Source organism: Chelonia mydas, chromosome 14 (assembly GCF_015237465.2).
Source record: "Chelonia mydas isolate rCheMyd1 chromosome 14, rCheMyd1.pri.v2, whole genome shotgun sequence".
In the NCBI taxonomy this organism is placed as follows: domain Eukaryota; kingdom Metazoa; phylum Chordata; order Testudines; family Cheloniidae; genus Chelonia; species Chelonia mydas.
Genome location: NC_051254.2, coordinates 33,529,156 through 33,557,073, shown reverse-complemented (window position 1 = coordinate 33,557,073; position 27,918 = coordinate 33,529,156). Strand labels below are relative to the sequence as shown.

The 27,918-nt window shown below is 48.3% G+C and overlaps 1 protein-coding gene and 1 long non-coding RNA gene across 7 annotated transcripts; one reads left to right on the top strand and one right to left on the bottom strand.

Moving 5' to 3' along the window:
* The first annotated feature begins 81 nt into the window (after positions 1–81).
* On the top strand, positions 82–27,918 carry TRIM7 (tripartite motif containing 7). 6 transcript variants are annotated; one of them, XM_043528805.1, is made up of 9 exons: positions 87–307; positions 1,134–1,228; positions 6,417–7,007; positions 8,461–8,556; positions 13,208–13,438; positions 15,065–15,087; positions 17,603–17,718; positions 19,857–19,892; positions 26,574–27,918. In XM_043528805.1, exons 3-9 carry the CDS (start codon positions 6,591–6,593, stop codon positions 27,086–27,088), a joined length of 1,434 nt encoding a protein of 477 aa, XP_043384740.1. In that variant the 5' UTR covers positions 87–307; positions 1,134–1,228; positions 6,417–6,590; the 3' UTR covers positions 27,089–27,918. The 6 variants fall into 6 exon arrangements, with proteins under 6 accessions (XP_007072687.1, XP_027690583.1, XP_043384740.1 ...); XM_007072625.4 differs by lacking the exon at positions 1,134–1,228 and having other exon boundaries at positions 82–307; positions 6,580–7,007; XM_027834782.3 differs by lacking the exon at positions 1,134–1,228 and having other exon boundaries at positions 82–307.
* Positions 13,433–20,280, bottom strand: LOC114022589. Its single transcript, XR_005227549.2, has 3 exons — positions 20,127–20,280; positions 19,748–19,873; positions 13,433–14,397 (listed from the first exon to the last, which is right to left on the bottom strand). It is a non-coding gene; the product is annotated as an uncharacterized LOC114022589 (long non-coding RNA).

Genomic DNA, 27,918 nt, shown 5'->3' with positions numbered 1-27,918 from the left:
GGTCTAACAGTCTGACATCCTAGCACAAGTAAAATTGTGTACGTGCAAGAAAATGCAAGTAAGCATGTCTGTGAGCAAATGAAAGTGAAAGAGGCACAAAGGCGGAAGAGAACAGTTTGAACTAGCACAAAACAAATGGGGGAAGAGAGCTAATGGAAAACTCGGAGGCTAATCCATATGTATAAGGAGAGAGAGTAGAAAAAGTTATATATAGTTGGCATAACAAAGGATCAAGGAAGCCATGAATTGACTCATCCTGGAGGTGACTGTGGTGCTACCATCCCATTTCCCAATCTGCTTCCCACTTGTAAGTAACTGATCACTGCTTACTTAATAAAGATTTGTTTGTTCCATCTACTGGGCAGTCCTAAAGCAACTGGTCATTGTCAGAAGCAGGAGAATAACTGATGAGATGGATCATGGGTCTAACCTGGTCTGTCCATTCCTGCGCTCCTATGAAAGGTGATATCAATTGAGGTCTTGGGCACTAGGGGAGGTGCAATGTACTCCCTCAGTGGGACAATGTCTGGGCTTCCCTGCTTTGCATTCATGCCATTATAGCATTTTCAGCTCCCACCAGGCCTTAAATTCAGATGGAGCTGTCTGGAGCAGAGCTCTGGTAAATATTTTCAACCCCCTAGAATTTCTATAGCATGTTGAGGGTGGCATAAGCAGCTCTGGGAAATACTCTATGAGAATTTAAGCCCTGGTTCCCACATAAGTGAAACATCCCCTAAGGGAGGACTGATTCCCTGGTGGGGAGGGGGGCTTTCACAACAGGCTGCTCAGAAAGGGGTGCTCTACCCTGTACCAGGTGATTGACAAGGGCACCTCCTTTTAGAAAGAGGAAGCTTTAATCAGACTGGGACTTTTCAGCTTGGAAAAGAGACGACTAAGGGTGGATATGATAGAGTTCTGTAAAATCATGACAGGTGTGGAGAAAGTAAATAAGGAAGTGTTATTTACTGCTTGTAACACAAGAACTAGCGGTCACCCAATGAAATGAATAGGCAGCAGATTTAAAACAAACAAAAGGAAGTATTTCTTCACACAAAGCCCAGTCCACCTGTGGAACTCCTTGCCAGAGGATGTTGTGAAGGCCAAGACTATAACAGGGTCTAAAAAATATCTAGATAAGTTCCTGGAGGATCGGTCCAATCAATGGCTATTAGTCAGGATGGGCAGAGATGATGTCCCAAGTCACAGGCACCAACTTTTGTCAGCGCCGGTGAGTGCTCGCGCCCCCCCCCCCCCCCGGCACCGCCCCTGCGCCACCCCAACCGTGCCCCTCCCTGTCCCTATTAGATCCCTCCCCAGATCCCCACCTCGGCCCTGCCTCCTCCCCCCAAGCGCGCTGGGTTCCACCTCCTCTCCCCTCCCTCCCAGGCTTGCTGTGCGAAACAGCTGTTTCGCAGAGCAAGCGCTGGGAGGGAGGGGGAGAAGCAGGACCCAGCAGCGCGCTCAGGGGACGAGGCGGAGTGGAGGCAGAGGTGAGCTGGGGCAGGGGGATGGGGTGGGGAGCTGCCGGTGGATGCAGAGCACCCACCAATTTTTCCCTGTGGGTGCTCCAGCCCCAGCGCACCCACACAGTTGGCGCCTATGTCTCTAGCCTCTGTTTGCCAGAAGCTGGGAATGGGTGACAGGGGTTGGATCACTTGATGATCACCTGTTCTGTTCATTCCCTCTGGGGCACCTGGCATCGGCCACTGTCGGAAGACAGGATACTGGACTAGATGGACCTTTGGTCTGAGCCAGTGTGGATGTTCTTATATATGTTAGAGTTGGCCCTTCTGGAATGAGCAACAAGGGAAGGGTTAAACTCATCAGCACCCCCCTCTGGACGGGGATGGAGCTGGGAAACAGGTAAGGAAAGGGAGGCGGGTTCTGGGTGTTTGATCTCTCTGCCCCAGAGGATCCCTTTCTGTCCTTCCAGCTGAGAATCTCTGCCAAGGGACAGACCAGACAAGGGGGAAGGAGGGAAGTGGAGAAAGGGGCCGGAGTGGAGAGAAAAATGCTGGGGGAAGAGGAAGACAGCATGGGTGATGGGCAGGAGTGGGGGGTGGGGAAGAACAAGCAAAGGAGTGGGGGGCTGGGATGGGGGAGGGATTGTGAAGAGATGGGAAGGGAAACAGAGGAGAGGGCACTGTGTGGGGAAACAGTCTCAGTGTCACTGAGGGGTGCTCTGATGCCAGACAGGTGTCCTGAGACTTTTGAAGATGCCATAATGTCTCCTCCTCTCTATTATGCATCTGGACAGATGAATTATCTGTCAGTCTATCTGTTTTTCTATCTGTCTTTGCATGGCACATATGGGATGAGGCGATTATCCATCCATCCATCAAGGAATACAGAGTAAAGACAACTAGCAGGGTGAAGTTTCTTGCCTTCGTTCTTGGAGAGCATGTTAACGACAAACTATTTTAACTCCGTTCCCCAGTCCTTCACACACACATTCAAATCCTCTGCAGATACTGGTACATGGATTTTCTCACAGACCAAGAGGAAAGATGTTTATCAGGACCCCATGGGAAGTAAATCACTGACATTAATTTGATCATTCCAGTCTAAAACCCATTGCAATTTTTGCAAGCAAATTTTTTTCCTCCCCAGGAAAACTGGCCTTTCCCCTCCCCTCCAAAATGCTTTTCAGTGAATGAATTTTTTTCAAAAATGTATTTGATAAATAAAAGTGTTACAAAAATGTTCAAAAACATGACATCCATTTTTGAACACTATGAAATATAAACAACCAACATTTTGATTTTTTCATGAAAAACAATATTTATTCAAGCCTCATGGCATCTGTGCCAAAATAAAACACATTCTGGAAGCTCTTTAGAAGTTGGTCAGTGGGAATAATATTATTTGTGGGTTTTTGGTTGTTGTTCTTTTGCCACCAGATACTGTCAATTTTTTTTTTTGCCAGATACCCTTTTAAATCATTATTCATGCCAAGCAGTTTTTGCAAAACTAAGGAAAGATTGGCATGCTGAAAATAGCCAGCTATAACCCATAGACTCATCAGCACAGACATATCCTCATCCTCTCTGAGGATCCAAGAAGAGAATTTAGCCCTGAGTCCATGCTGGTGCTGTTATGACCAAAATTATACACAAGTCTGGACAGCACATACAACCTAAATATCAGACAAGGACCTTGGGTTTGGATCTGGCTTTGTGTCCAACCTCCAGTCTGAATCTCTCTCCCATTTGTCTTCAAACTTTTAAAAAGTTTGGAATCAGATCTGGATTTCATATCCCACTGTACAGGTGTGTCCTGATCTGATGTTTTGTTTCTATCCACAGTAGATCTAAGCTTTCTGAATTCATAACCAGAGATTTGTTTCTGCTGTGAAGCTGTGAAGTTCAGATCAAATCTTTGTTCCATAACTCAGAGCCAGAATTATTTACCACTTATGGAGTTCACACCCAACTCTGGATGCAGAATTTGGCTCCGAAGTTTTGGGTTGTATCCACTAAGGCACAATAAAAGCCTAGATCTGAGTATGGAATTCAGATCTGGGTTTTTTATTTCCGTACTGCTTGCGTGACCCTTCTGCCAGTTGAAGTCAGCAGCAACAAGGGCTGGGTTCAATATCTAGGGTTCCTTGTCAACAATACGACACAAAACTGGCTTGAGCCCACACCCAGTAACCTGGGACAATTACACACCACCCCTGAGCACCTCTGACAGGCAATACTTCCCCTCTTGCAAGCACACAGTCCGAGTATAGAAAAGGAACTATTAATAAAAAGGAGGGCCACAAGAAGGATTCATAAACATAAATCCATGAACAAGACACCCACCCCAGAGTACATTGGGCAGGGTCCTTTTGCTTCAGGTTCTTAAGTCCAGCAACTAAAAGTTCCTTTAATGTGCCCCTCCCTTCACCGCACCTTACTCACAGTTGCTGTCCTTGGTCAGTGCAGACCCAGAATTCAGAGGTGCATATGCAGAGCTCACCCCCAACCCCGGCTGGGGGGGAAGGGAAAAGAATGCACCTTGCGTGCTCCACCAGCTGCTCAGCACTCTGGGATGCCTTGTAATCCACTGGTGGCGGAACCTTCTCAAAAGTGGGGAGGGAGCAGGGGCCCCGCTCCCACCATGGCCCCGCCCTTCCCCTGCCCCCAGACAAGCTAGAAGCTGGAGCAGGCTGGGAGCCGCAGACCCTCCACTTGCCCGAGGTGGAGGGGGCCGAGAGCAGCCCCTGGTCCATGTCCCCAGCCTGTGGGCCCCCCATTGGGGATGGGGCCTCAGAGCTGCAGCCCGGTCAGGCTAAGAGCCATGTGACCAGGTAGCTGTGGGGAGCCATGGTGGACCCTCCACCTGCCCTGCGTGGGGGGCAAGTATATGGGCCAGGGGATGCTTTTGGCACCTCCACCCCAGGCAGGTGGACGGTCCACAACATGGTACCCCATGCTGCCGAACCAGGCTCCAGCTGTCAGCCTGGCTGGGGGGGACTTAGGGGGAGGCAGGCCCATGGCAAAAAGTGGGAGGGCCATGACCCCCTTTCAGTGATCCCACCACTTAATAGAGCTCTTGTGACTTCAGCTGTTAGTGGGGGAAGCCATTATGGCAATGCACACTGTCCCACAGCAGTGATTTTAGCTCTGTTGGTGCGTTATAGGACTTTCCGTTGAGCCTTAAGCAGCTCTGTTACTACACAGCGGAAAGAGGAAGGATCAAATGATGCCTAAGATCCTTGGTCAGCACCAGTACAACCCAGTACAAGTACCTATGCCCACCCTCTTGCAATCGCACTGGGCTTCAGCACCTATGTCCCCTGCCTAGTGTGTTCAGTTTAGTTGAGGTTGAGTCCCTCAGTCAGGGTATACCAAGCACAGTTCTACTGCCCTTGATTCACACAACAAGGATAACCACCCTTTAGTGCCCCTTCCCCCAATAACAAAGTGACTTGTTATCCAACCCCAGCCAGAAGTGATCATTTAATAGAATCATAGAATCATAGAAGATTAGGGTTGGAAGAGACCTCAGGAGGTCATCTAGTCCAACCCCCTGCTCAAAGCAGGACCAATCCCCAACTAAATCATCCCAGCCAGGGCTTTGTCAAGCCGGGCCTTAAAAACCTCTAAGGATGGAGATTCCACCACCTCCCTAGGTAACCCATTCCAGTGCTTAACCACCCTCCTAGTGAAATAGTATTTCCTGATATCCAACCTAGACCTCCCCCACTGCAACTTGAGACCATTGCTCCTTCTTTTGTCATCTGCCACCACTGAGAACAGCCTAGCTCCATCCTCACTGGAACCCCTCTTCAGATAGTTGAAGGCTGCTATCAAATCCCCCCTCACTCTTCTCTTCTACAGACTAAATAACTGGGGTTATATAACCCCCTCAGCCTCTCCTCGTAAATCATGTGCCCCAACCCCCTGATCATTTTCATTGCCCTCCACTGGACTCTCTACAATTTGTCGACATCCTTTCTGTAGTGGGGGGGCCCCAAAACTGGATGCAGTACTGCAGATGTGGCCTCACCAGTGCCAAATGGAGGGGAATAATCACTTCCCTCAATCTGCTGGCAATGCTCCTACTAATGCCTCTCAATATGCCATTAGCTTTCTTGGCAACAAAGGCACACTGCTGACTCATATCCAGCTTCTCATCCACTGTAATCCCCAGGTCCTTTTCTGCAGAACTGCTGCTTAGCCAGTCGCTCCCCAGCCTGTAGCGGTGCATGGGATTCTTCCGTCCTAAGTGCAGGACTCTGCACTTGTCCTTGTTGAACCTCATCAGATTTCTTTTGGCCCAATCCTCCAATTTGTCTAGGTCACTCTGGACCCTATCCCTACCCTCCACCGTATCTACCTCCCCTCCCACCTTAGTGTCGTCTGCGAACTTGCTGAGGGTGCAATCCATCCCATCATCCAGATCATTAATAAAGATGTTGAACAAAACTGGCCCCAGGACCAACCCCTGGGGCACTCTGCTTGGGCAAAGCAATCCCATCTGCTGAGCACTGAGGCAGGGTGGGTGTGCCAATGCAAAGGAGAGCAGCTCCTGAAGTCCTCTTCCACAGCTCATTACTAGATGACAGGGGAGAGCTCATTCAGATCCTGCTTACATTTGTCATAGCTGCAGTTCAAGAAAGCATCCTTAATCAGCAAAGCACTTAAGCACTGAAGTCAATGGGTCTTAAGCAGGCAGTCAAATGATATCCTGAATGGAGGCCTGTAAGAGCTATGAAGCACAGATCCAGAATTCAGCTCCAGAGTTGTGAGCTGGGCCCGCTAGGGAGCGATGACATTCAGGTCTAGATCTGGCTCTGGAATTCAGATCTGGAGTGGCATCCCATCCTCTTCCAACCTCCTATTGCTAAGAATGATCAAACCCAAATCCAGAACACGGATCTGGAGTTTGGGGGGGTTGGGCATCTCTCTGCCTATGTTTTCCATCAGAGTCTCCTCCACTGGCTGCAGCCCTGATGAGTGACTCATTACCAGTTTAAGAAATTTGACACTGCAGATATGACCCTGTGACAGCAGCTGTCTCAGAATGGGAACACCCACATCCCACTCCATGCCAAGTATTCATTAAAGTGAAATCAGTTCCTGCTCTCAGGGAAAAGAGCCATGGCTGCTGTCTTCCTCCCCGGGAACCTGCAAGACGAGGCAACTTGTTCAGTCTGCCTGGAGTTCTTCAAAGACCCCGTGTCCATAGAGTGCGGCCACAACTTCTGCCGAGCCTGCATCACCAAGAGCTGGAGAGGCCTGGAGATGGATTTCCCCTGCCCTCAGTGCCGGGAGATCTTCCAGCAGAAGAACTTCAGGCCCAACAGGCAGCTAGCCAACATGTGCGAGATCATCAGCCAGTTTGCAGTACCTGGGGCGAAAGGGGCTCTGGAGGAGGGACTCTGTGAGAAACACAGGGAAGCGTTCAAACTCTTCTGCAGGGATGATCAGAAGTCGATCTGCGTGGTGTGTGACAGATCCCGGGAGCACCGGCCTCACACTGTGGTGCCCGTAGAGGAGGCTGCCCAGGAGTACAAGGTACTATCTGTCTGTCTATCTGTCTGTCTGTCTATCATCAGATCTGTATGTCTATCTATATTTGTATTTAGCAAGTCTCCCTCTCCCCCTCTATCATCTACATCCCCCACTGCATCTATCTAGCTACACCAGTGGTTCTCAACCAGGAGTATACAAACCCCTGGGGGTACGCAGAGGTCTTCCAGGGGGTACATCAACACATCTAGCTATTTGCCTAGTTTTACAACAGGCTACATAAAAAGCACTAGTGAAGTCAGTGCAAACTAAAATTTCCTACAGACAATGACCTGTTTATACTGCTGTATATACCGTACACTGAAATGTCAGTAAAATATTTATATTCCAGTTGATTCATTTTATATGATAAAAATGAGAAAGTCAGGAATTGTTCAGTAATAGTGAGGTCGTGACACTTCTGTATTTTTAGGTCTGATTTTGTAAGCAAGTCATTTTTAAGTGAGGTGAAACTTGGGGGCTGTGCAAGACAAATCAGCCTCCTGAAAGGGGTACAGTGGTCTGGAAGATTGAGAGTCACTGGTCTACGCCACAAAAGTACACAGCAATCACCTAGTTCAGAGGTTTTCCACAGAGCACTCTTCTGTGAGGAGCTGGCACATCATAAACTACTGGTCTCTCCATTTTCTCCAGCTGCACTAAAAGACATCTTAAAAATACACAAAATACTTTCCTAATATTACCTTTCTGTATAAGCAGTTGCTGTGGCCGCTACCCTGATGTTATGTGATTGCAAATGGGGAGGGGGGATGCAGGATCATAAGTCTAGAAGACAATCTCTCTGTCAAGATGTGGTGCATACTATGGGAAAGTTGGAGAATGCTGGCTCCAGTTAATCTCCCTTAATTATATTGAATTTAAGCCATGTGATTGAAGGAGCCTGACGCTGCAAACACTTACTGTACTTACTCAGTTGCCTTGTTAGAAAACGAAGGGTTAAATGAGAGAGAGTCTCCCGATCTATTTTTGGCAAGGGAGAATTCCCAAGGATGAATAAGGTCTTTTGCAGACACTGATTCTTCTGAGATGGGGCTAAGTTTTCTGTTTATGTCTTCAATGGAGATAATTAAAATGGAATTTACAGCTGATAAATGCAGCAATACTGTGTGTGTGAGAATGTATTAGTGCGTATGTGCGTATGAGTTTCTTCTCTGTGTTTGTGTGTTTGCCTCTTTGTGTGTGTGTGCATGCACAAAAATGACTGTGTTCCTTCTCTGTGTATGTCTGTCTGTCTGTCTGTTTGTATGTATGCATAGGTCTGCCTCTTTTTGTGTGAGAACATGATCGTTTCATTTGCATGAATGTGTTTGTGTGAGTAACGCTGAGTTTTTTCTCTAGTGTTGTCTCTGTGCACTGAGAACAAAATACACCAACACAAATAAGACCCCAACAAAAACAAATAATAATAATCAAATATAATGTTTCCTGTTGTTCCTAGGAACAAATTCAGAGCCGGTTGGATTTCCTGAAAAAAGAGAGACAAGAATTGCTGGAATTTAAATCAAAGGATGATAAGAAAAGCCAAGAGCTACTGGTGGGTGCCTGCTATTAATAACAAGATATAAATGACAGGTTTCAGAGTAGCAGCCGTGTTAGTCTGTATTCGCAAAAAGAAAAAGAGTACTTGTGGCACCTTAGAGACTAACAAATTTATTTGAGCATAAGCTTTCGTGAACTACAGCTCACTTCATGGTGAAGTGAGCTGTAGCTCATGAAAGCTTATGCTCAAATAAATATGTTAGTCTCTAAGGTGCCACAAGTACTCCTTTTCTTTTTAAGATATAAATGAGTTAGGAGCCTAACTCTCATTGACATTTATGTCTGCACGGTGGTAAACTTGATTCTTCTTAGTGTGTAACACTACATTCCCATCAGGGGTGCCGGAACAGGTCGGACCAAGCGGCCATGGCCCCACACTTTTTACTGGGTGTAAGGGTGAGCGACGGCGGGAGGGGGCAGAGAGGAGCGAGCAGGGGGCAGGATCTTGGGGGAAGGGGCAGTGTAAGGGCTGGGCCTTGGGAGAATTGGCGGCATGAAGGAGGGGGCTCAGGGAGAAGGGGCAGTGCAGGGGTGGAGCCTCAGAGGGTGGCGTGTGGCAGGGGGTGGGGCCATGGTTCAGGCATCTGTAGGCCCCCCACCACTTTTAGGGTGCTTCTGCAGCTCCTGATTCCCATTGGGTTATTATGGAGATAGGTGTCGTAGAAATACTAAAACTGTCCTAAAATCTGATAAGGGACTTGTGATTTTTGATGCTCCCCACCACACAGTTTTTTGGTGCCCTTGCCCTATTTAAGACACCTCAGAGTCATGGAGCCCTAGATTTTAGAGGCCAGTCTGAGCTTCTGCTGACCCAGAGACCCCCCACCCAGTAATTTATGCAACAAGTCCATCTTCCCAGTTTGAGCCAAAGCATGGCTTTTAGAAAGACATCAAATCTTTATTTAAAGACTTCAGAGATGGAGAATCCACCACATCTGGTGCTTAATTTGTGCCAGTGCTGAGCCCCGGCACTTCTAGCCTTGGCAGTTCATAACCCCAGCACTTCTGGGCTTGCTGCATCAGTTATGAATGTAAGAAAATGGCTTGAGCCCTGGCACCTCTTTCATTACAAAATTAAGCACTGACCACATGCCTGTGGGAGTTGTTCCGAAGGTTAATTAACCGGTCAAAAATGTGCCCCTCATTTCTAGTGTGAGTTAAAGGGGCTTAGTTTTCAGGGGATGTGAGCTTAGCACTTTCTGAAATCCTGGACATTTTGTGGTGCCTCAAACTGGGCCCTTAAAAATGGAAACCCCACAAAATCATCGATCGCATTTGAGAATTAGGTCAGCAGCAACAACAGAGAGATTTTCCAGTGCAAAAGTAAGGTAGCTCTTGTCTAGTCAAAGTGCAACACAACTACATAGCAAGCAGTGCAAAATGCTATTTAAGTCAACATTTATTGACTGCTGGCTCTGACCTCCCGCTGGATCACCAGCTGTTGTCTCAGTAGAAGGAAAGGGGATCTGTTTATAACTTGAGACGCTCCTCTGGTGCTGAGCAAATACAGAGTGTTGAAACTGCGTAACTTGGGTGGGAGCTATGCAAATTGCCACAGGGCTGGATCAAGCCCCATGTTCCCATTCCTCTGTCACTGGTCATGCCCCACTGAGCCTCATATATCCTGATCATCCTCAGAGACCTCGAGTACCATGCAAACTTCTACACAGATTTACACAGTTTCCTGTGCTTAGTATCATATCAGCCTGCATAATTCAAGACTGAGGGGGGAAGGAGGATGTCACAAGGGAGCGGAACATAAATGCTTGATTTAGAGAAAATAAACAAGGGGGGGAATCCAGATTTAACTCGGAAAATTCATGCAACCCAAATCGAGGAGAAAGGAGAGAAAGAACCCAGGGGAAGTTTTTGACCATACATTGCATTAGAGCAATACATTTCATTCCCTATCCTCTGCTGCTATCTAGTGCTGCTATCTAGTGCCCGTTTCATGTAATTCCTTCAAAGCTAAAGTTTGTTGCCCTTCCCCCTTCTGTTTATTATCTTGCTATTATTAATTTTTGATTATTATTATTATTACAGTTCCTCGGAGCCCCGGTCATGGACCAAGACCTCATTGTGCTAGGCACTGTACTAACACACAATAAAAAGTCCCTGCCCCAGGAGTACTTTCTCCCTGCCAATCAAACAGTACTGTAGTGACTTAAGTGTAGACATTAGCGTTAGCGTGCAGAGTAGAAGTAATCTGGGACAGCCACAGGGCTGGCAGGGGAGAGGCTGACAGGCAGAATTCTGCCATTCATTGGTTGATAGCCTGGAATGGGAATGACAGCAGCCAGTCAGGTAAAGTTATTCCCAGCTGAACCTGGGCCATGACTGCCTACCACTTTATGCTAGAACGCAGCTCAAAAATAGCACTTCCAAGTTGTCCGAAAGTTTTTCGTGTCCCCCCAGGCCATTCAGATAAAAGGGAGAGTATTGCACACTAAAAACGGTGAGACTCATGGTAGAATCATGAGAGCTGGCAACACTGGTTAATAATTCTGATGACATTTCACCCCTAGCCAAAGGCCAGGCTGGCAGATGGTTAGATAACTGTCCCAGCAATCATTTTTGTGCCCTGTGGCCGGGGACACCTAACCTCACTTGTCTAACCAGTTTGCCTGGTCTTTCTCCTGGCTTTCTGTGTGACTGGATATCCCAGAGCGCATTGTTCCACACCGTGCTAGCATCTAAGCACTTTATCCCCTGCTGAGTCACATATATTTTGTCCAGACTACACCAATACAAGCACAGCCATGCTGTGTGATGGCTGTGTGTGCACAAATGCACTTCAACCCCAGTGGTGTGGTGATTAAACCACCATGTGCACACAACCAGCAGCCACAGGCATAGGCACCGACTCCACGGGTGCTCCAGGGGGAGGACTGGGGATGGGGCCCACTCGGGGGAGGGGGTGGAACTGGGCAGGAAGAGGCAGGGTTGGGGTAGGGTTTGGGGAAGGGGTGGAGTGTGGGCAGGGCCTGGGGCTGAGCGGGGGTTCAGCAACCCCAGGGACAGGAGGAAGGTGGCACCTGTGGCCACAGGCCCTAGTCTTTGCACCGTCTCCCAGTCTGCCCCTTAAAGTAGCAGAAGGGCCCCACCAACATCTGTAAAGCCATCACCACACATCCCTTCTCAAAACTCCCCTCTTCTAGGACGCGTATGGAAAGGCACACCCTTGCTGCGATCACTACCACATTTGTCACCCTGTTGCTCCCTCCCCACTTGATGGTCTCATCGATCCGCCTCTTCCATTTTGCCTCTTAGGGCACATCTACACTGCAAAATGAAGTCGGCCTAACTTATGTCAGCGTAGAATCGCTGCAGTAATTACATCACTTGGGTGTGTTTACACTCTGCTCCTTGTGTCGGTGGTGCACGTCCTCACCGGGAGTGCTTACACTGATTGTACTGTCACTGTGGAGCGGCTTCTGAAGGCCAGTAACAGTTGATGTAAGCAACATAGTGTCTACACTGACACTGCGTTGACCTAACTTCATCCACATTGACTCGATGCCTCTTGTGGAGGTGGAGTTATTAAGTCGGTGTAATGGGTGAGTTAAGTCGGCGGGAGCGAAATTTTAGTGTAGACACTGACAGAGTTGGGTCGACGTAAGCTACCTTGCAGTGACCTAACGCTGTAGTGGAGACCAGGGCTTAGTTTGTAAGCTCTTTGGGCCTTGAAATGCACCCTCAATATATAAATGATATAGTCAATATGTAGTTAGTTGGTTGGAACTGGGTTAAATGAGAGTGTAACTAACTGGTTGTGTGAATTTGCTTATAGTTCAGAGAGGGCATAAGGTGAAAATTCACCCATTTTCTTCACAAGTTAATTGGCAATCTAAGGTTCTCATCAGCCCACTATTACCATAATATCTAAGCACCTCACAGTCTTTAATGTTTTCATCCTCACAGCACTCCTGTGAGGCACGGCTGGTCTACTACCCCCATTTTACAGATGGCGAACAGAGCCTGAGCCAAAGCCCACTGAAGTGCAGGGAAAGACTCCCATTGACTTTAATGGGTTTAGGGTCAAACTGTGAGGCAGGAGCGCTGGAAGCTTTCTAGAAGTGTGGGTGGGGGGAGGCCAGCGGCACCTGAACCATAGTCCTGCCCCTCACTCTACCTCTTCCCCAGGCACTGCCCCTGTGCCGCCTCTCCCCTCAGAGGCCCCACCCCCGCACCGCCTCTTCTCCCTGAGGCCCTGCCCTGTGACATCTCTTCCACTCAAGACCCCGCCCTTGTGCCACCTCATCCTCTTGAGATCCCGCCCCCTGCTCGCTCCTCTCTGCCCCCTCCCCCCATCGCTTGCCCTTAAGGCAGGTAAAAAGTGGGAGGGCTAGCTTATTTATTTAAGATATGCTCTTCTTCAAAAGGAACTCTTTTTGGGGGGTGAGTTCTAAATCCTGTGTTATTCAGGAGGTCACATTAGATTATCTCAGCAGTCCCTTCTGGCACCGGAATCTATGGAAATTTGGGGGTTTTGGTTGAATTGGTATTCATCAGTGGAAACCTGTTTCAGCAAAAAATTCTGGCTAGCTCTATTCACTACCTCATGCTGCCATTGCATTCAGCGATGTACAATCCATCAAATGAGTTTACTGACCTGCTCTCTACCTGGTCATTTATTTTTGTTGAAGAAAACTATAGAGTTGGAGCGGCAGATGCTCATCTCTGAATTCGAGGGTCTACGCCAGTTTCTGCATGACCAGGAACATCTCCTTCTGGGCCAGCTAGAGAAGATGGAGAAGGGAATCGCCAAGAAGCAGAATGAAAACCTCACCGAGCTCTCTAAAGAGATTTCACTCCTCAACCAACTGATAACAGACTTGAAAGAGAAAATCCAACAACCAGTGCTTGAGTTGCTCAAGGTAAGGCTGGGGCCATGAGCTCTTGGACATGGAAGGAGAAGGCCTTTACCCATCAGCATCACAAAAATAAGACACCTCAATAATGGTGGCCATTTCCTCCCACAAAATACATACATAAATAAAACTGAATGGCCGGGTGTGGGGCGTGGATGGGAATTTTGATTTGAAAAATGTCCAGCCAGCTCTACTTCTGAATGATGGCTGCATTCAAAGCTATTGGGATTGGTACACAAAAGAGAGTGCACCATGGGGGAATTCATCCCCACCGCTCCATGTTATTTCTTTTAGCCCAAGCAGCTAGCTAAAACATTTGTGGCTTTGTGGGTCGTTCCAGCTGGGAGGAGAAATTGGGGGTGGAATCAGAGACCTTTCATGCAATCTAGTTCATTTACAAGTCCTGAACACAGGAGGATCCAAACAATAGAAGATCGTATCTTTACTCATATGTCCAAGCCTCTTCTAGCACGTACCACATCGTGATTGTCCAGGGTGTATCTGTAGCGTCTCTTCCAGCCTGTTCCGGTGTGATTCACGCACACACCCTCACCCAGTAACCAGCCCATATAGTTCTAATTCCTGGGCAAACTTGCATATCCCTATGTTTTAGGTGGGGGCTGCAATAAACAAGCTTAAGTGTTTTCTGCAGGTATCTGACATTCTCTCCCTAGCTCCTCAATGACATTTTGCCCAAACCACAACCCTCCACTGAAGCAGTGGTATCTTGTGTTGGGCTCTCTGCACAACACATTTCATCCATGGGGCCAAATCCTCAGCTGGTTGAAAATAAACACAGATCCATTGAAGTCACCTGTGCTGATATACACACAGGATGGGTATCTGGCCCGCAGCTCTTGTAAAATGTAAGGAACGAGGGGACTGTCTTATCTGGAATTATCAACGTGGGGAATGTCAGTGTAGGCATAGACACTGGCTCCGTGGGTGCTCCGGGGCTCAACAACCTACGGGGAAAAAATAGGGGGTGTTCAGAACCCATGGACCATGGCCCCACCAGCGCTCGGCCTCTTCTCAGGTGGCCCTGCCTGTGCTGCATCTCTTCCCCTGAAGGCCCCTCTCCTCCTCACTCACCCTTAAGGGAGGAGGGGGCAGAAAGGAGCGAACAACAGTGCAGGCACTTGGGCGAGGGGTGGGGAGGAGCGAGTGGCGAGCTGGTGGGGGAGGGAGTGTCAGGGGAGGGGGTGAAGAGGAGCAGGTGGGAGGCGGTCAGGGGAGGGGGCAGAGAAGAGCGAGTGGCGGGTAGGCGGGTGAGGGCAGCCTTGGGGGAGGGGAAAGAGTGGGGGGGGAAGAGACGGAGTGGGGGTGTGGCTTTGGGGGAAGAGGCCGAGCAAGAGTGGAGACTCGGGGCAGAGCAAGGGTGGAGTACCCACCAGCAAAAAGAAAGTCAGCGCCAGAATGTAGGGACTTGATTTGGGCCCTGACGAAGATTGAACCATGGTCTTTCAAAGCTAAAAGCACGAGTTTGAAGTCAAGGATAAGGACTCATACGTAGCAGTGCTCATAGACTTGCATTTGGTGGGTAGGCCACAGAGCGGGTGGGCATGAAGAACACACCCTGTCCAGTGAGTGACATGAATGCAAGGGCGTATCTCTTTCTTTCCCCCCTTCTAGGATGTGACGAGCATCTTGAACAGGTACGGAGCCACGTTTTTACCCTCCCTCATGCTTGTCTCGCGAGTGCTGCTGAACGGTCAGTGTTAGCCCTTCAGAGATAATCAGGGACACTTGGGCACACTGGGACAGAAAGAGTGCCTGCTGCTCCACACATACCCTGGGCTCCTTCTAGCTTCTTCTGTGGAAATTTAGAAACGCTCAGAAACTCTCAGATCTCCTTTTCCTACCAGGGAGCTCAGTCAAGTACCAGACTGAAAGCTGTAGGGACTGGAGTCCTGCTTTTATTTATCTGTGTAACATGCAACTCACTCTTTACGTATCCCTCGAGCACCATTTATGGCAGTGATTCCCAACCTGTGGGGCGTGGAGGAACACGGGGGCAGCAGCGGGGAGGGAGCACCACCCAATCCCGCTCCACCCCCAGCTCTGCTAAAGCCCCACTCCCAGCCCCAGACCTGCCCCCAGCCATTCCCAGCCCCAGACCTGCCCCCAGTTGTGGCCCCAGCCTCGGCCCCCTTACCCCTGTTCACATCCCCCACTCCGCTGGAAGCTGTGGCCCTGCTCCCAGCCCTGAAAAGTTGGAGGACCACTGATTTAAACCCTTAGGATGAAATTCAGCTTGGCACAGTGGCTCAGACTTGGCATGGCGCACCACCACGTAAGCCCCACTTATAGCCTGATCCAAGGCCCTTTGAGGTCGTTGGGCATCTTTACAGTGACTTCAATGGCCTTTCTCTCAAGACCTTGATGTGGGACTCCAGTGTTGCATAGTTCTATTCGCAGGCCCTAGTTCTGTCGCATAGTTCCATGAACAGGCCCTCAGAGTCAGTGACGGCCTTCCCCACCAAAGTAAAATAACCCTACCCTGAAGTATGGCACAATGGCCAGGATACTAGTGGAGGACTTTGAAATTCTGGGGTTAAGTCCTTGCTCTATCAGAGACTTCTTGGGAGATATCGGACAAGTCTCTTAGGGTACATCCACATGGCAAAGAAAAATCTACGGCTGGCCCATGCCAGCTGATTCGGGCTCAAAGGAGTTGGGTGTCTTGCTTGTTGTTTATAGGAGGCAGTTTGGCCTAGTGATCTGAGCATTAGATGGGGCTTCAGCAAACATGCCAGAAAATTGGGCTTGTTTTTGGCTTAATTGGCTTGTGAGTTGCTTGTTGGCTAGTTTTTGGCTTGTAGCTTGTTGTAGCTTATTGCTTCTTTCTTTTTATTGGCTCCCAGCAAACAGGGGCAAGGGGGGCAAGCAGGGGTAAGGGGCAAGCAGAGGCAAGGTGGGGGAGAGTCAGAGGTGCACAGCGGGCCCACCACAGTCCCAGACTGCATGTCAGGGGATATAGTCACATAGGGTGTTGGGATTCTTAGGGATTGGCTTGTTTTGGCCTTGTTTTTAAATGGGATTAGCTTGATTTTTGGCGTATTGTGAAAGTTGGGGTGCTTATTTACCGTGTGAAAGCTGGCAACTGTGGGCTTCAGAAGATGTGGGTTCTATTCCTGGCTGTGCCAGTGACTGCAGGGGGGATGATGGGCAAGTCACTTCCCTGATTTGAGCCTCAGTTTCCCGCTCTGTGAATGGGGATCATGATACCGACCTCCTTTGAAGTCTGCTGATGAGAAGAGCTAGGTATAATTAAAAGTAGGGGACAGCTCCCTCTCTCTGGCTTGGGTCAGCAGTCCACTCCCCTCCTCTTTGGCTGGCATGGGGAAATCTCCCTCTCCTGTTTCAATCTGTTTTATACAGTGCCCAAGAAGGTCCCACTCAAAGGGTGAGAAGAAGGGTTGGTCTCCTTGGGCTGTTCGGTCCTTTAGCTCTGGGCTGAGTCCTCCAGTTGTGGTGATAAATAATTAAAAACAAACCACAATATTAACAGAAAGGGCTTGAGTGTCTTCTCCCCGCAGGCATATCCCCACATCCACCTGGAAGAGCGGGGAGTCACCTATCTCTGCAGCACTGTACATGCTTCTCCTGGCCCCCTGGGTGGTGGGGATCTGTCCGTGACAAGCTGATGGGATGAGGATAGGGTAGGGCACTGATTCAATGCCCAGTTAAGTTAATTGGATTCTTTCCATTGACATCAATGGATCACATCCGAGCAGCGGAGAGGATGTGAGGACAGGTGTGCTAAATCCATGGTTTACTACACATGCTCCCCTGAGAAATAAGTGAGATAGATAGAGTGTGTGGGGATAGATAGATCTTGACGAATACTATACATTAAATTCATTATTTGCAGAATATTGTAATTTTTTTTTCAGTGAACATATTCAGCTAGCACTATAGCTGAAGAAATAATATTAACCAACACCACTTCAGTCTGACTAGCCCAGTTTTGTGGTGGAAGACATAAGTGGGCTTAAAATTTGTGCTGGCCCTTCTGCCTGGGGGGCACGGGGGGGGGGGTGCGTATGTGAATTTCACTCTCAAGCGCTAACACAAAACAAATTGGATACTTTGGTGAATATTTGTGAGCATTGGAGCAGCTCTATAGCTCATCATCATAACATAGAACAATTTCCATTTTTTCTTCAGAAGCAAGGGTCTGAAGTTTCAGAAGCCGGTTCCTGTCTCTTCTGATATGAAAAGCTCTATCAGCAATTTCTCTCTCAAGACTGTTGTCCTCAAGGCAGTGTTAAAGAAATTCAAAGGTGAGTGGAAGCAAAACCTCTAGTTTAAAATATACTTGGCCTTCAGTAATGTTTTCTATGGATTTTAGTGCTAAAGAGGTCCCTGATATGTTCAGTGCCCAAGGGAAAAGATAATGATTCTTTGTGCGTGTCTTGTTTAGCCTTTGTTAACAGATCATTGCACCAACTAAGAAGAGCCAGTAGATGGTGCTAAGAGATTTCAAAAGCATGAGAAATTAGTGAAACTAAAAACAACAGGGCCTTTCTTAGATGAAAATCCCATGAGATGAAATCACTCCTGAACAGAGAGCCTTTGCCACGGAAGCCCGGTTTTGAGGTTTTAACTGGTGCCTAGACCTCTGCAGAAGGGGGATTTTCACCTACTGACTTCAGTGGACAATTTGCTTAACTAAGATCCAAAAATAAGAACAAGGCCCAATCACATTAGACAAGCTCTGCAGAGCTCTGTGACTGCAGACAGACCCATGGGACAGAATTTGAGAGAGCCATTAAACATTAAGGCCAGTCAAGAAGTGACTGGCAATGATAATGTTTACAATGATTTTTCACTCATTATTGACATTCAAAAACAGTCTGTTAGCTAAGGGTGAATCCGCTGGGTATTCAGGCTCTCCTCAAGAGAAAAGCAACGAGGTGGAGTTCCCAAGGTTGCCAACGCTTGCCATTTTTATCACCAGTCTGCTGACACTGCGCATTGTGCTCAAAGCCCCAGCTTCCCAGAGTCAAGCTACTTCACGAGGATCTCTGCTGTCATATTTTTAAAAAGGAAGTTTCTAGGCCATGTGGTTGCACAGAAAAGCTTGAGAACATGGCCCAAGAGTGTAGCTTAACGTCTCAGAAACCAGACAGCGCAGAAAAGTAAGAAGAAAAGTATTAATATTTTAAGCCAATCTCATGACTTTTCGGGGGGTGGTGACTCATGACTTTTGAGCGCTAGGGATTGGCCATTCTGGGCGGCATGTATAAGAGGCCAGGGGAAGCTAAGCCTCCCAAAAAAAGGCCAGCCATGCAGGGTGGAACTGCCGCGGGTGTGGTGCAGATCACCCCTCCGGACCCACGCCAGCCAGTCGCGGCCTTTGGAGCGCTGGAAGTGAAACTCCATAGAAGTGGGGGATGGGTCCCTGGCTCCTCCCCACCCCCACTCTGCCTCTTTCCCCAAGATTCTGCCCCCCCTGCACCTCTACCCCTAAGGCCTCCCTCTGCCCACTTCTCACTTCTCCCCACCTTCTCCCACTCTGTTGCTAGCTTAGGGCAGGAAAAAATGATGGGGGTTTGGCCCCATGACTCCCTGGTGGCTTTTATGGGAAGGAGGAGGGCAGAAAGGATCGAGAGGCAGGTGAGAGGGCCCTAAGGGTGGAGAGGCATGAGTGGTGGGGGGGGGGGCGGCGGTGTCTCGGGGGAGGGGGCGGAGAGGCGCTAGCAGGGGACGAGGAGGGCTTTGAGAGAAGGTGCTGAGTGGGAGCGGGGCCTGGGGCAGAGTGGGGGTGGAGCGCAGGAGGGACCTCGGCGGGAGGAGGCTGAGCGGAGGTGGGCGGAGCCACGGTGCGGGCTCACTCATGCCCAGACTCTTCAAATGTGGGAGTCACGCTCCACCCGTGTTGGCTATGCTGAATTCCTCCCACCCCTAAGCAACTTGGTTATGCTGATCTAACCCCCCACATACACAGCTCTATGTTGGTGGGAGAGCTTCTCCCACTGACCTAGCTACCGCCTCTCAGGGAGGTGGATTAACTACGTTGATGGGAGAGCTCTCTCCCATCGGCATAGGAGCGTCTTCACTTAAGTACCACAGTGGTGCAGCTGCATCAGTACAGCAGCGGTAGTTGCAGTGTTTTAAGTGTAGACCTGCCCTAACACTGTCTACACTGAGGGTTAGGTCAATATAGCTATGTCTCTGTGGAACTTCCACACCCCTGAGAGACGTAGCTATGCTGAAGCAAGATGCAGCGTTGTAAGTGTCGACCTGCCCTTAGTGATGTTACTTGAAGTTAAGTTTGTCCAGCCCTTAGTCATGTTACTGGGAACTTACCCACAGGAGCAGTCCTGTTGAAGTGGCAGTATTCTTCTGAATAAAGTTTCCTTACTGATCCTCACTGGTATATCAGCATCGGCACTAACTGACTTTCTTCTTCTTTCAGAGACTCTGCAGGATGAACTGGGAAAAGGTGAAAAAGGTAAAAGGAACTTAGACTTTACATTGTGGTTGTAATTTGCAAAGGGTTTTGGCACAGGCACCAACTTTCTTCTTTTCGGGTGGGTGCTCCAATCCCGCTCTGCCCCGAGGCCCCACCTCCACTCCGCCCCTTCTCCCAAGGCCCCTCCCTTGCTCTGTCTCTTCCCTCCCTGACTCCGCTCCCTCTCCCCAGCGCCTCTTGCCCACAGCTGAACAGCTGATCACCACGGCTCACCAAACAGCTGACTGGGGGGTGACTGGTGGGTGGTGAACGCACTATTTTTCCCTGCCCCTGGAGTACCCACGGAGTCGGCACCTACAGGTTTGGTGAAAGAAAAATGACAATTTTAATTTTCTTCTTTCTCAATGATTTCCAGATGCAGTTGGCTTAGGGTTGGTCTATACTAAAAAGTGAAGTTGACCCAGCTGTGTCGCTCAGGAGCGTAAAAAATCCACACCCCACAGCGACAAAGTTAAGCCAACCTAAGTCTCCAGGTAGACTGCGCTAGGTCAACAGAAGAATTCTTTTGTTGACCTAGCTGCCTCTTGGGAAGGTGGATTACCTATGCTGACGGGAACTCATCTCCTTAGCATAGGTGGTGCCTACACTGAAGCTCTACAGTGGCCCAGATGCAGCTGTGGCATTTCAAACGTAGACAAGCCCTCAGTTCAAGAGTCAAAAGATGGATTTTCTCACTGAGGCTCTGCAAGTCAAGCTGGGTCCTTTCTGTCTGTTACACACACCAGCCTGCAGCTTGCAATGGAAAGCACAGAGATTTTAACTTACTCTGGTGTCATCCAATTCCCTCTGGCTTGGTTCCTCAGGCATTTCAAACAGCAAATTAAGGTCCCGATTTTGCCAAACTTACTCTGAGGTCTGGTCTAGAAAGTTTGACTGGCATAGCTATGTCAGAAATGTGAAAAAAATCATACCTCTAATGGATATCCAATAGAACCTCAGAATTACGAACACCAGAGTTACGAACTGACCAGTCAACTACACATCTCATTTGTAACTGGAAGTATGTCATCAGGCAGCAGCAGAGACCAAAAAAAAAAAGAAGAAGAAGAAAAAGAAAGAAAAGCAAATACAGGACAGTCCTGTGTTAAACATAAACTACTAAAAAAAATTGAAAAAAGGAAAGCTGCATTTTTCTTCTGCATAGTAAAGCTTCACAGCTGTATTAAGTCAGTGTTCAGTTATAAGCTTTTGAAAGAACCATAACGTTTTGTTTAGAGCAGGGGTCCTCAAACTTCATTGCACCGCGACCCCCTTCTGACAACAAAAATCACTACACGACCCCAGGAGCATGGACCGAACACTGAGCCCTAGGCAGGGGCTAGGTCAGGGGGTGGCAAAGCCAAAGCTCAAGGGCTTCAGCCCCAGGCAGGAGGCCTGTAACCTAAGCCCCGCCATCGAGGGCTGAAGCCCTGGGGCTTTGGCTTTGGCCCCAGGTGGTGGGGCTTAGGCTTTGGCTTGGGCCGCAGGTGGTGGGGCTTGGGCTTTGGCTTGGGCCCCAGGCACCAGCAAGTCTAATGACAGTCTTGGCAACCCCATTAAAACAGGGTCGCAACCCACTTTGGGGTCCTGACCCACAGTTTGAGAACTGTTGGTTTACAGGTTTCAGAGTAGCAGCCGTGTTAGTCTGTATTCGCAAAAAGAAAAGGAGTACTTGTGGCACCTTAGAGACTAACCAATTTATTTGAGCATAAGGTTTCGTGAGCTACAGCTCACTTCATCGGATGCATTCAGTGGAAAATACAGTGGGGAGATTTATATACACAGAGAACATGAAACAGTGGGTGTTACCATACACACTGTAAGGAGAGTGATCTCTTAAGGTGAGCTATTACCAGCAGGAGAGCGGGGTGGGGGGGAACCTTTTGTAGTGATAATCAAGATGGGCCATTTCCAGCAGTTGACAAGAACGTCTGAGGAACAGTGAGGGGCAGAGGGGAATAAACATGGGGAAATAGTTTTACTTTGTGTAATGACCCATCCACTCCCAGGCTCTATTCAAGCCTAAGTTAATTGTATCCAGTTTGCAAATTAATTCCAATTCAGCAGTCTCTTGTTTGAGTCTGTTTTTGAAGTTTTTTTGTTGAAGAATTGCAACTTTTAGGTCTGTAATCGAGTGACCAAAGAGATTGAAGTGTTCTCCGACTGGTTTTTGAAGGTTATAATTCTTGACGTCTGATTTGTGTCCATTTATTCTTTTACGTAGAGACTGTCCAGTTTGACCAATGTACATGGCAGAGGGGCATTGCTGGCACATGATGGCATATATCACATTGGTAGAAGTGCAGGTGAACAAGCCTCTGATAGTGTGGCTGATGTGATTAGGCCCGAGGATGGTGTCCGCTGAATAGATATGTGGACACAGTTGGCAACGGGCTTTGTTGCAAGGATAGGTTCCTGGGTTAGTGGTTCTGTTGTGTGGTGTGTGGTTGCTGGTGAGTATTTGCTTCTGGTTGGGGGGCTGTCACTAGCCATCACCTTCAGCCCCCAACTAAAACCTCTCCAACGCATCATCAAGGATCTACAACCTATCCTGAAGGACGACCCATCACTCTGACAGATCTTGGGAGACAGGCCAGTCCTTGCTTACAGACAGCCCCCCAACCTGAAGCAAATATTTCCCCATATTTATTCTCCCCCCCACCCCCCACTGTTCCTCAGACGTTCTTGTCAACTGCTGGAAATGGCCCACCTTGATTATCACTACAAAAGGTTCCCCCCCCCACCCCGCTCTCCTGCTGGTAATAGCTCACCTTAAGTGATCACTCTCCTTACAGTGTGTATGGTAACACCCACTGTTTCATGTTCTCTATGTATATAAATCTCCCCACTGTATTTTCCACTGAATGCATACAATGAAGTGAGCTGTAGCTCACGAAAGCTTATGCTCAAATAAATTGGTTAGTCTCTAAGGTGCCACAAGTCCTCCTTTTCTTTTTGTTGGTTTACAGTTACGGATCTTTCTGAGTTATGAACAACCTCCATTCCTGAGGGGTGCGTAACTCTGAGGTTCTACTGTAGCTGTGCTAGTAAGAGCCCTTGTGCAGATGCAATTATAGCAGCAAAAATACCTTGCTTGTACAGCTTATTCCGTTCAGGGAACTGGTTTAAGCTACACCAGCAAAAGAACTCAGCTGCGTCTCCACTTTGATTAGCTGTGCTACTATACTTTACTGATAGCAAACCCTTTTAAGTGTAAACAAGACCACAGTGGGCCTTTGCTCCATGAGAAATCAAGAGAGCACACTATGAAGAAGGGACTGATCCAAAGCAAATTGTTGTCCAATTTTCTTTTCAACAGGCTTTAGATCAGACCCTAAGTTATAATTCACAGCAATGTTATCAGCTCTCACAATCTTATTACATGTCTCATGATAGCTGATGTTTTATTTAAAGCCCCAGTACCGGGAATCATGTGATTCGAGAGAATCTCAGCTTTCATTTTTGTTTTAAAAGAATACGTTCCCAGCCCTGTTGGCTGTGGAAAAATTGGAAAAATGTGACCCGAGGGCATCCCAAAGGCTCAGAAACCAGCCAACAAATAACCCTACTTTTATCATTATTTAAACAAATCTCAAGATTTCTGTAGGGAGGGGGGTCAGACTTGTGATTTTTGAACATTTGGGGTTGACAAACTTGCAAGGGGTGAAATCCACCCAGGTACAGAGAACATAAGAATGGCCATACTGGGTCAGACCAAAGGTCCGTCTTGTCCAGTATCCTGTCTTCCAACAGTGGCCAATGCCAGGAGCTTCGGAGAATGAAAAGAATGGATAATCATCAAGTGATCCATCCTCTGTGGCCCATTCCCAGCTTCTGGCAAACAGCAGCTAAGGATACCATCCCTACCCATCCTGGCTAATAGCCATTGATGGACCAATCCTCCATGAACTTACCTAGTTCTTTTTTGAACCCTGTTACAGTCTTGGCCTTCACAACATCCTCTGGCAAGGAGTTCCACAGGTTGACTGTGGGTTGTGTGACAAAATACTTCCTTTTGTTTGTTTTAAACTTGTTGCCTATTAATTTCATTTGGTGATGCCTAGTTCTTGTGTTACGAGAAGGAGTAAATAACAGCATATGGCCCACCCATGACCTTAGTCCTACTCAAGGCCTATTTTGGAGGCCTAAGCTTGAGATAAATTATCCCTAGGCCTTGTAGTGATCTCTGCAAAGGTGTGAATTTCATCCAGTGACAATAGGAGGGGCAGAATCAAGACTGCAAACATTTTTTAAAAGTGCATAAAATCAATATTGCCCTTTAAATGAATCCAGGTGATTTCATGGCTCAGATATTTTGGGGCTACCCCCTCTGCCTAATGCGGATGCTCTCTGTTAACAAACAGGCCTTTCACCCTCACTCTATTCTAGTCCACATCACTTTCATGGCTGCCATGTCACCAGCTTTCACACCCATCTCTGTGGTGCTGCCACAAAGTCTTGGCCTTTTGCAGGCCCAGCTGAGGGCCTGAGCAAAGCCCCAAAGGGCCTAGGCTGAGGTTTTCAAGCCTGGGTGCCTAAAGTCGGACTCCTCAATTCATAATTGGGCAGCTAGATCTCTAAGGGCCTTGTTTTCAGAAGTGCTGAGCAGCCACAAATCCAGCTGAAGCCAATGGGAGCGGCCGGATCTGGGAAGTGAGAGCTGAACACTCTTAAATTTGAAGCCGTTTCGGGGAGACAAAACAGAAGCCGCATTGGCTGGGCCAACGGGCATACAACTGTGGGGCAAAATCCGGCCCCTATTGAAGCCAATGGCAGGTTTGTAACTCACTTCAGTGGGGCCAAGGTTTCATCCATGAGGACAAAGATGGAGCCTATTTAAGTTCATTGGGAAATTTCAGGCCCTTTTTTGTGGTACTGAAAAACTGGGATTTTCAGTGAAGTGTAAGGGAATTTAAACCTTGGAACCCAAATCCCTGATGGGTCTAAAACCCCAGATTCTGTTTGCCAGAAGCTGGGAATGGGCGACAGGGGAATGGATCACTGGATGATTACCTTCTTCTGTTCATTCCCTCTGGAGAACCTGGCACAGGCCACTGTCGGAAGACAGGATACTGGGCTAGATGGACCTTTGGTCTGACTCAGTACGGACGTTCTTATGTTAACACGACTTGACAGTTCATGGGAGGCAGCTGTATTGCTTGAGAACATGCCATTTTCACCTTGCAACTGCTGCCTATAGTCACAATTTGAGGTGACTTAGGGTGTGTCTGCACAGCAACTAGACACTCACAGGTGGCCCGTGCCAGATGACTCCGGCTCGCAGTGCTTGGGCTGTTTCATTGCTGTGTAGACATCTGTGCTTGGGCTAGAGCCAGGAGTCTAAGACCCTGTGAAGTGGGAGGATTCCAGAAGTTGGGCTCCAGCTCAAGGCCAGAAATCTACTCAGCAATGAAACAGCCCGAGCCCTACAAGGCCAAGTCAGCTGGCATGGGCCATCCACGGGTTTTGTGCTGTGTGAACATACCCTTAAGCTATCTTATTGTTTTAAGCCTGGCTTTGTGAATAAAGCATCGTTTTATCTACCCTCTTCCTTAAGACCCATCTGCATCCAATCTGAGGTATGGAGATATGTTTAGGCCAAGATTTTCAACACTGACTGGTAGGTATTCTAAGGATACTCAGTTTTTAAGAGGTTCTGGTTTTTTGAAGATGGCATGTCAAGCACCTTATGTGTCTCACATCAAGCACCTAAATACGCAAGTGACCTCATTTTTAGAAGTGCTGAGCCACCACAAATCCAACTGAAGCCAGTGGAAGCTGTGAATTCAGATCTGAACCATCTCAACTAGGAACTGGTTTGGACCGGAGGCTCCAGGTCTCGCTTGTTCTTAGGCCCCTCCCAGAAAATGGAGGCACCACCAATTTTGAAAAACTTGACCTAGGTATCAGTTGCTTTTTATTACAGCAGAACCCTCGTTTTACAAATAATTGGGGACTGAGGTGTTCATAACATTGAAAAGTTCATAAAAATGCACCTCGCAAAAGGACAGTGCAGGGGGGTGTGTAAGATGCAACAGGGGGCACTTTGTTGCTTTCTTCTAGTCCTTCAAACCACAGCAAAGTAATTTCCAGTGCACTGAAGGCATCAGAATGTGAAGGAACAAGGACAAGCTTTTCACTGACATCATCGTCATGATGAGATTTCCCCCTTCTACCCTCATTGGGAAAAATGGTCATTCATAAAATCAAGCGTAGGTGCCGAGTTACCGAGTTGCCGGGGTGTGCTCAACCCCTGTCCCGCCCCAAGCCCCACCCCCGCTCCACCCTTCCTCCAAGCCTCTGCCCTGACTCTTCCCACCCCAGTCCTGCCTTTTCCTTCCCCCATTCCTCCCACTCTCTCCCAATGCCTCCTACGCTGCAGAACAGCTGATCCATTGCAGGCGGGAGGCCCTGGGAGGGAGAGGAGCTTATGGGAGGGGCTGCCGGTAGGCAGGAGATGCCGGGGGGAGGGGGAGGCATTGATCCATGGGGCTGATAGTGGGTGCAGGGCACCCACTGTTTTTTTTCTGGGGGTGCTCCAGCCCTGGAGACCTATGGAGTCAGCACCTATGAAATCAAGCTTCTGGTGCAGATATAAAATTGCTAATCATTTGCATGGGGTTTGCATAGTTTCTCCTTCTACTGGTAATTCTACATTGTTGTTATTATTATTATCCACAGAGGACCTGACTCTGGATCCGGATACAGCCAACCAGCTGCTCATCTTATCCACAGATCTCAAGAGTGTGAGGATGGGATGCCGAAAACAGGAGCTGCCTGATAACCCCAAGCGATTCGACACTAACTCCCGGGTGCTGGCTTTGGAAGGATTCAAGTCGGGGAGGCATTACTGGGAGGTGGAAGTGGGGGCCTCAGATGGCTGGGCTTTTGGTGTGGCCAGGGAGTCGGTGAGGAGGAAAGGTCTGACTCAGTTTTCCCCCGAGGAGGGGATCTGGGCAGTGCAACAAAACGGAGGGCGCTACTGGGCTGTCACCTCCCCTCAACGCACCCCGCTTTGCATCGGTGAGAGGCTCAGTAAGGTCCGGGTTTACCTAGACTACGAAGGGGAAGAGGTGTCATTCTACAACGCTGAGAACATGCAGCACATGTTTACTTTTAATGTTGCCTTTAATGAGAGGGTGTTCCCCCTCTTTTCCGTCTGCTCCACAATCACCTACATTAAACTGTGTCCCTGAAACTTGCAAAACAATTCACTTAAGACTTGCCCGGGTGCCCCTCACAGAAAAAGCAGCCAGAAACCGTGAAGATGAGCATGGCATTAATGCAATAGCTAGGTTGTTAGCTAGCTAGCCTAGGCAGTTGCTTGTGTTTTCATGATCAGGTCATCTAGCCCTGACCAGAACAGGTCCAGACCACATGGCAGTTGGTCCATATTTGTGATCCATGAGGTTGGGCCGAAAGCTCCTTAAAATCAATAAACAGACTCCAGTTGACTTAAGTGGGCTTTGGACTTAAGAGGGCAGGTGCAATGAGGGGAGATTTTCAGAAAACTGCCAGTGTAGACAAAGATTGTCAGCAGGGCAAAAGCAATATGACCAGGTCTAAGGACTTGTAAATTACCACATTTAAGCCAAACTAATATAAATAAGAACTACTCTGATTTAAATGCATCTACATTGGGGTTTTGTTTTAGTCTAACAAGATCAATTTTAAATCCATATAGTTAAACTATTGCAACTTTTCTAATAAAAGCCAGGGTCTAACGCTACTAGAAACAGCTGACCCTTGTCCAAACTACAGCTTCCATCACTGGAGCAGCACCAGTCCAGCAATTGCTTAACAGTTACCCTATAGTAGTGGAGGCCTTAGTGAGAGCCTCTGATTGTTCTCTTTATTTGAAGGCTAGATGCTAGTCCTATTTGTGTGACCCATGCACCTCTTCTGTATCTCTTGATGTATAAGTTGTTTGAAAGTCAATGGCAAATAATTCTTTGCATGATGGGGCTTGGAAACTCACTGATTGTCAAAAGGCCTTGTAGTAGAAATAAAATCTGAAGGCACTCTA

Excerpts from the sequence above, each read along its gene's own strand:
- TRIM7 (XM_007072625.4), top strand. The coding sequence starts at position 6,591 with ATGGCTGCTGTCTTCCTCCCCGGGAACCTGCAAGACGAGGCAACTTGT. Across the intron at positions 7,008-8,460 it reads AGGCTGCCCAGGAGTACAAG|GAACAAATTCAGAGCCGGTT; the intron begins GTACTATCTGTC and ends TGTTGTTCCTAG. Across the intron at positions 19,893-26,573 it reads ACTGGGAAAAGGTGAAAAAG|AGGACCTGACTCTGGATCCG; the intron begins GTAAAAGGAACT and ends TATTATCCACAG.